The sequence below is a fragment of the Myotis davidii genome, unplaced genomic scaffold (genome assembly GCF_000327345.1).
Source record: "Myotis davidii unplaced genomic scaffold, ASM32734v1 scaffold228, whole genome shotgun sequence".
Taxonomy (NCBI): Eukaryota; Metazoa; Chordata; class Mammalia; order Chiroptera; family Vespertilionidae; genus Myotis; species Myotis davidii.
This window is the reverse complement of record NW_006300104.1, coordinates 1029530-1038089: the sequence shown is the minus strand read 5'-3', so window position 1 is coordinate 1038089 and position 8560 is coordinate 1029530. Positions and strand designations below refer to the sequence as shown.

General features: G+C 40.4%; 1 protein-coding gene across 2 annotated transcripts in view; it reads right to left on the bottom strand.

Moving 5' to 3' along the window:
• Nucleotides 1–2155: 2155 nt before the first annotated feature.
• NMRK1 (nicotinamide riboside kinase 1) overlaps nucleotides 2156–8560 on the bottom strand; it is a 24743-nt gene continuing 18338 nt past the window's right edge. The window contains exons 8-9 of one of the 2 annotated variants that reach the window (XM_015572309.1): nucleotides 5685–5768; nucleotides 2156–3176 (exon numbers count right to left, since the gene is read on the bottom strand). In XM_015572309.1, coding sequence (XP_015427795.1) covers nucleotides 3139–3176; nucleotides 5685–5768 — 122 coding nt within the window. In that variant the 3' untranslated portion in view covers nucleotides 2156–3138. The remainder of the gene's footprint in view (nucleotides 3177–5684; nucleotides 5769–8560) is intronic. The other variant, XM_006776457.2, reaches the window with a different exon arrangement.

The window sequence follows — 8560 nt, the reverse complement described above, 5'->3', positions numbered from 1 at the left end:
GAGAGGACACAGGCCGCGCTGGGGGACCCCCCTCTCCCCGAGTGCACAAATTTTTGTGCACCGGGCCTCTAGTTGTTTAATAAAATGATATAGATTTCAAGTGTACAATTCTATAATCATTTGTATTTGTATTGTGTGTTCACCACTCAAAGTCAAGTCTCCTTCTGTCACCATTTATCTCCACTTTATCCTCTTCTACCTCCCCCACCCCTTTTCCCTCTGATAATCACCATACTGTTGTCTGTGTCTGAGGTTTTTGCTTGTTTTTTTTGTTTTATTTTTTTAGCCATAGATTTCTGGGGTTTTTTTGAAATATATTTTATTGATTTTTTACAGAGAGGAAGGGAGAGGGATAGAGAGTTAGAAACATCGATCAGCTGCCTCCTGCACACCTCCTACTGGGTCCCATTCAGAAAGTTTCACAGTCACTGGTCTAGAGGAACTGACCCACTGTTTGTGAGCTATGCTACATCTATGTACTCCTTGGAGTGAGAATAACCCATTAAGATAAATTCCTGGCCACTGTCATGGATAACTATTTATTGTTCCACATATTGTTCCACATATAATCATGTGTGCTAGAACAAACAAAACAACAGCTGTCACTGTACTAAAGTACATGTTATATCTCGGTTATGGTTCTTGAATAAGGTTCTTGGTTAATGTTATAATTCACCCAGGAAAAATACAGTGCATTCTATTTGTATGCTGTTACTTGCAGACTTTGGGAATAAATGTAATAGAAATTAATGGGGAATTTCAGTTCTCATTTACGAAATCTTCAGACTAGTAACAGTATTCTAAGGCTGGTGAGGTTATAGGGATTCTGGAGCCAGAAATGCTGGTTTTTTCCGTCAAGAACTAAATAGAGCCTGAGTCTCATTCTTTTAATCCTTGCAGTAAATTTAAGCCTATCCTAAGATATCCAATGTCATTTGCAATGGGTAAAATAATCCTTGACTTCCAGGAATGAAATAGTTGGAGAATCAGAAGAATATCACAAAGCGTGGCTGGCTGTAGAATTCTTGTGTTGGAGTGTTGGGAAAATAAATATTGTTACCTTTAATGGTTTTTCTTAAACCAAGGAAACCTAGCTTAATACTTAGTGACTTTGACTTAGAAATCCAGTGATAAATCTACTGCATTCTTTAAAAAAATATATATTTTTATTGATTTCAGAGAGGAAGGGAGAGAGAGAAACTTCAGTGATGAGAATCACTGATCAGCTGCCTCCTGCACCCCATACTGGTGACTGAGCCTGCAACCCAGGCATGTGCCCCAGGCATGTGCAGGAATCAAACTATGACCTCCTAGTTCATAGGTCCACACTCAACCACTGAACCATGCTGGCTGGGCCCTACTGCATTCTTATTATATAGCTCATGTGGAGAAACACACATTTTTAAAAATAATTTTAAAAAATATATTTTTATTGATTTCAGAGAGGGAAAGGGAGGGATAGAAAAATGAATGATGAGGAGAATCCTCCATTGGCTGCTTCCTACACACACCCTATGGGGGATCGAGCCTCCATCCCAGGTATGTGCCCTGACCAGGAATCAGACCATGACCTCCTGGTTCATGGGTTGCTCAACCACTGAGCCACAGAGGCTGGATGAGAAACACACATTTTTTAGTATTTAGTCTTTTAAAAAATTGTTTTAACTTTATTTTTATTGTTGACACTATTACAAATGTCTCCATTCTCCCTCCCCGACCCCTTTGCCCACATCCACCCTGCTCCCACCCCACCTTCCCTCTGGCCATCACCACACTATTGTCTGTGTCTATGGGTTACTGTGGGTTATGCATATATGTTCTTTGGCTAATCCCTTCGCCTTCTTACATCCAGTCACCACCCCCTCTCATCTGATGGCTGTGTCTGTTCCATATATCCATGCCTCTGTTTCTTTTTTTCATCCCCCCATAACCATTTATCCTCTCTATACTTCCTCTACCTCCATCCACCTCTTCTCCTCCTCTGCCCCGCCCACCAGGCAATCACCATACTGTTGTCCAAAGTCCATGAGTTCTTTCTTTTTTAGTATTTAATATTTGAAGTATGTAAAATGTGAAAATGACTATACTCTTTGACTAAGCACTATTCTGTAAAATTTTAATGTAACTAAAGAAGAAAACCAGCAATCTTCATAGGTATCTTTTATAGCATGCTATTTGCCAATATGAAACACCGGTACAATACTAAATATCCAACAATTGGGAAATGAGTCAATAATCTTACATCAATTTGAACTATTATGCTACTCTTTATAATTAGAAATTATATTTTAAATCCAATGTAGAAAAATGCCAAAAAGAAAAATGTAAACGTTTGATTATATTTTTAGTTTGCAATTTCTTATTTCTATGATTTGAAACTAGACATGTGACATATTCTGCACTAAGATGTCTATGTTGTCTTATAATTCACTTTCAATGAGGAAAACAGAACTCAGACTTCAGTTCTTCAACTGGGAGAGCTATTTAGTTTTATTCAGTTTCATTATATAATGGACTCTATAAAGCTTCTTAAATATTAGATATTAATTTTAAAAAGAACAAGCATCACAATGAGCCATGTAAATCATGTAACCATATAAAAGACAGATGAATGTGAACAGCAAAATCATTGGATGTGTACTCATTAAGATGTTAACATTGCTGACTGGTGGACATATAGGTGATTATTTTTTTCTCCTTTTACTTTTACATTAAAACTTGTTTTATAATTAATATATTTTTATCATGAGATAAAAGTAAACATTCTTAAAGGAGGTTTGAATGATGCTGGTGACTAGACTGCCTTGTTATAGTGAGAATAGGTAATCATTCAATTTCGCTTCAAAGTCTGGATTTAAGAAGGATGGAATTAAATATATAACTTCATATCCTTATTCTCCTCGGTCATTTAGTGTTTCTTATTAATCAAATTCAGTCTTTGTTGTTTCCCATTCATTATTATGACTTTATCACAATTATGATTTTACGTGCTTAGAGTGGAAAATTAGTTGAGCAGGTTTATGAGATGTTATGAGAAACTTAAAGAGTAGTCAAATGAAAAAAAAAAAAAGATTAGTCAAATGAAACATCTGAAAGTCCTCCCCACTAGCTCATTCCTGAACTGAGGGTTACAGCAGGCTATGCTGAGGATCCCTCCAGGCTGGCTTTGCAGGACACTGTGGTTGGAAGAAATGGGAAAGGTGGTGGGTTAATATAACACAGTAATTTATACAACTGGAAAAAAAAAAAAAACACGTCTTGAAGGTAGGAAAAGCTGATCTGTTTTGGATTTTATTTCTCTTCTAACGTGTCTGTTACACACAGGGGTGGGCAAAAGTAGCGTTATAGCTATTCGTATGGACAATCCAGTAATTAATAAATAATAACAAAGAATAAACTGTGTTTCGCATACTCACAACTATAAACCTACTTTTGCCCACCCTGTATTTTCTTCTTTTTAAACTTTATCCAATATCTAGAACACAAGCAAGATAGCCTTAAAAGGAGCAGGTAATTATTTCCTTACAAGTCTCTAGGACAATGGTTCTCAACCTTGGCTGCACATTAGAATCACCTGGGAATCTTTTAAAATATATTTTATTGATTTTTTAGAGAAAGGGAGAGGGAAAGATGGAAACATCAATGAGGAGAGAGAATCATGGATCGGCTGCCTCCTGCACGTCCCACACTGATGTGCAGCTAAGGTTGAGAACCACTGCACTAACCCCTATAAAAGTGGCGTTGGCTCAGGTGCTATCATTTAGAAGGCAGAGCCCCTCCTTTCCCCGTACACCCCGTTATCCAGTCATGCTGGAGCTTCACTGTAGGAGGCCTGCCTTTCATCAAGGTAACAGATGGCAGGGCTGGGCAGGCGTATCTGGCAAGAATTATAAGTTCCATTAAGAAGTAATTTAAAAATGGCCGAAACTGGTTTGGCTCAGTGGATAGAGCGTCGGCCTGCAGACTGAAAGGTCCCAGGTTCGATTCCAGTCAAGGGCATGTACTTGGGTTGCGGGCACATCCCCAGTAGGAGATGTGCAGGAGGCAGCTGATCGATGTTTCTCTCTAATCGATGTTTCTAACTCTCTCTCTCCCTTCTTCTCTGTAAAAAACCAATAAATAATATATAAAAAATTAAAAAAAAAAATTAAAATGGTCCTGAAATTTCTTCAGTTGGGTTCCTGCCTACATGAAGGGCTGATCCTGAAATTAGGAGTTTATAGGATCAATAAGCTGCATTGCTGGGCTCAGTTCCCTCGTCAGATAGGAACTTATTGAGGACATAGGAAATCTGATTCTTAAGAGAAGATATTTGGACTATGGCAGTGTGTCTCACCAAAAAAGCATGTAATATTCTTCACTGCTGGAGTGACTCATACTGTCTTCTCTTGAGTCATTGCATTTTGCATGAGTTAGCCATAAAAATCTTTTAGTTCAAATATAACAGCAGCTAGATCTATAGTTTTGTTCTCCCAGCATTCTTTGTTATCCTTCTTCTTCTGGTTTCTACCTCCTGCTCTGCTTTCCCTTTAATTTCTCCCTTTAATTCAGGAGACCTTAGGGGGTATATTCAATTACAAGATCAGGACGTGATCCAGTTCTAGCCAGTCTGAGTATACTGGCTCCCTGGCCATAGTGATTGGTTTAGCAAAAGTCATGTGATCCAAGCAGGACCAATCAAAGTCTTCCGTGGGAACTTTCAGCTGGGCTAAAATGGAAAGCTGCTTTAAAAAAAAACTGTTTAAGGTGGGGGTTGGGAGGCTGGGTGTTAAAGGCACAGGGATTAAGAAGTTCCAATTGGTAGTTAGAAAATAGTCATGAGTTGCAAACTACAGTATAGTCAGTAATATTGCAAGGACTAAGTATGGTGCCAGGATCATGTTATACATTATGTGATTGTCTAACCACTATGCTGTACACCTGAAACTAATATAAAATAAAATAATATGAATGTCACCTGTACTTGAAAAATAAAATTTAAAAAAAGTATAAATTTTTTAAACATTTGCAAAAGCAGTGAGAATTATATGTAAACCCCTTGTACCCAACACCCAGCTTCAACATTTATCAACTCAGGAACAATCTTGAAAAAGGGTAAACTGTCTTTTTCTACTGGGGCTGTTGGACCTAAGAGGACAGTGCTTCTAACAGACATGATGTCTGTCAGTGACTGCTGCCCCTGTACTGATTTTGCTTAAGCAAAATGTAGGAGGATTTCTCTCACTTGCAAATGTGCTGTCTAATATAAAAATCTTAACGAAACACTCAGTAAATAATTTTTTAAGCCTTATGCTTACTTTTGAGGTATCTGGGAAACAGAAATTCATGAAAAAATCTTTGAGAGGAATAAGGAGAAGGGGAGCTCTGCGACATATTAAAACAAACAAGATCCCCAGCGTTTTAACTTCACTTGGCCAAAGGATCATTTCAGTCTTATTGAAATAGCAGCTATCTACTAAAATATTTAAACTACATAACATAAATATTAAGAGGTATAACGCAGGGTGGATATTTTCACCCTTAAAAAACTGATCAAGTCCTCAAACCCATTCAGAGTCTGATTCTGAATTATCTTCAAAGCAATGAATGAATGGATACAGTTGCTCTTACAATAGCATTCTGGTATGCCATTCTTGGGTATGTAATGAACTATATTCCTAGCTGTTCCTTAGGACAATACTTACATTTTTGCTTTGCTAGTTCTTGTCTTAGATCTTCATACACTTGTGAAAAGAGGTCCTCTTTAGATTTTGTTCCATCCAGGTAAACTGAAAAGGGAAAAAGAGACAAGTCAAATGCTAACACGCTTATTAAGATAGCATGCTTACTCTGGCACCTGATAGCTCTTGAAAATACTAGTAGGTTTAACCAAAAAACCCAGGACCATAAAATAAAAATGAATGAATAGCCATTAGAGAGTGAAGCACATTATAGTCAGAAATAACAGGTAAAATTTTTTGGTTAATTACAGAGAAATGCACACTAGTTAATAAGAACATTTTTACTTTTTTAAAAAAAATGGAAGAAAAAGAAAGGAAAATAATTAAATGGCATTGTGTATGGCATTTTAGGAGGACTGAAGAGGTGTGTCCCTGAAAGAATCATGTAAGGGAGTAGTTATCCCACTTACTGATGCATCAAGATTATCTGTGAAGCTTCTTTTTAAAAAAAATATATATTTTATTGATTTTTTACAGAGAGGAAGGGAGAGAGATAGAGAGTTAGAAACATCGATGAGAGAGAAACATCGATCAGCTGCCCGCCGCATACCTCCCACTGGGGATGTGCCCACAACCAAGGTACATGCCCTTGACCGGAATCGAACCCAGGACCCTTCAGTCCACAGGCTGACGCTCTATCCACTGAGCCAAACCAGTTATGGCTCTGTGAAGCTTCTTAAACCATGTAGGGGTCTGGGCTGCCCACATATACACTCAATAAGAATTCTTCAGGCCCAAAGGTATGTATTTTAAACACACACACACACACACACACACACACACACACACACACTCTAGTGGCCCGGTGCATGAAATTCGTGCATGGGGGGTGTCCCTCAGCCTGGCCTAGATCCTCTCCAATCTGGGGCCCCTTGGAGGATGCCTGACTGCCGGTTTAGGCCCGATCCTACAGGGCTCAATCAACAGTGGAAGGCATGCAGACATCCCTCTCGCAATCCGGGACCACTGGCTCCTAACCGCTCACTTGCCTGCCTGTCTGATCGCCCCTAACCACTCTGCCTGCTGGCCTGTTCGCCCCCAACTGCTCCCCTTTGCTGGCCTGCTCGCCCCCAACTGCCCTCCCCAGCTGGTCTCCCGGAAGGTCTCCTGGTCTAATTAGCATATTACCCTTTTATTAGTGTGAGAGAGTAAGGCAGAGATAGAAACATCAATGATGAGAGAGAATCATTGATCAGTTGCCTCCTGCATGCCCTCCACTATTGATTGAGCCCGCAACCCAGATATGTGCTCTGACCAGGAATCAGCTGTGACCTCCTTGTTCATAGATCAATGCTCACCCACTGAGCCGCTCCAGCCAGGCCCAGAAAATACATATTTTTAATAAAACTGTCATAGTAAGTCTTGGAGAATAAGTAGAAGTTATGTATGTTAAAGGAAGGAAAAGGCCTTCTAGTCAGAAACCTGCAGAGGTAGGAGGTAGGAGAGAATTCTGCCTGTTAATAAGATGCACCATTAGGAAAACCTAGAATGTGGGGAGGCAGAAACAGTGGAGAGAGGAGGTTTTGGTTGTGGAGCAAGGCTGTGCCTTTGTCTTTAGAGGCCTCGATGTCTGGTTGTGTGAGGGTTTTACCGGAGAGCTGGAGACTATGAAGATATCAAGCAAGGCAGGACATAGTTAGATTTGCGTTTTAGATGGAGAGGGAGAGAGGAACAGTGAGAAGAGGAAGTGTTGTGGCTAGAACCCCCGCAGTGGCTCTGTGGATGGGGAGAAGGGGTTGAACTTGACTGAAGAGGCCACGGAGCTTTTCCCAATATGGGCAACTCCCTCCATTCTGAAAAGTGTGCATCAGTCCTGCTGCTTCTGCTCCAACCAAGAGCCTTCTCTCTCAGCTTCCTGTAGTTTCTCTGTGTTGAGCCCTGTATTCCAGAGGTCTGTTCAGAGTCTGGGCTCACAGATCCAGATGTTTACCCCCAACTCACCACTTTATGTCTCTCAGGCATCTTAACTTATGCCAAACAGACTTGCATTCTTACCTTCCAAACCTGCAACTCCTTCACTTTTTTCTCCTTTCCGAAACAGTACCTGCCAGGTTCCAAGGTATTGTCCTTGACACCTTGATTTCCAGGACCCACCCTATCTATACTACCATCCAGTTCTATTGAGCACATATGCCCAATATTGCATCCTCTACACCCACCCTCCACATAGCCAGAGAGAGCTTACAAGAATCTGATATCTAACATGTCCTCGTTCAAACCTGTCTGTAGAGGGCTTCCTACTTTTATTGAGATAATGACCCAAGCCCTTCACTGGCCTATATAGCCTTGTAGGGTTAGGATCGTTCCTGTATTACCAGCAGCGCTCCTTGTCCTTGGTTTTCTCTCCACAAATATACCCTCTCCACTTCTTCCGGATGCTGATCATTTCTTCCTGCCCCCTAGCCTTTCTATGTATCACCCACTGGGGTGATCTTCCATCCCAACACTCTTCCCTTTCTCCAGTTAACCCTGTCAGTTGACATGTGGCTGGATCACTGGGACTTAGGCAAGTGCCCTAAGAGCTCGCTGTCACAGTTCTCAGCACAGCTGGAAAGGACATGCTCATGTAGCTAGTTTAACGTTTGCTTCAATAGTAGAATGTCGGCTCATAAGAGTATGGACTGGATCTGCCTTATTTCCCTTGATATATGTCACCAGTTCAATATCTGTACATTGAAACCATTCCATCCATATTTATTGAACAAATGACCACCTAGAAGTTGACAAGCTATCCACAAGAGCCATAGAGAGACAAGCAGAAGCCAGGAGAGCCTGTTGTGGAAGACGGGAGCCCAGAGTGCTACAGCTTACAGTTTCCTTTATAATATAACATACATAAG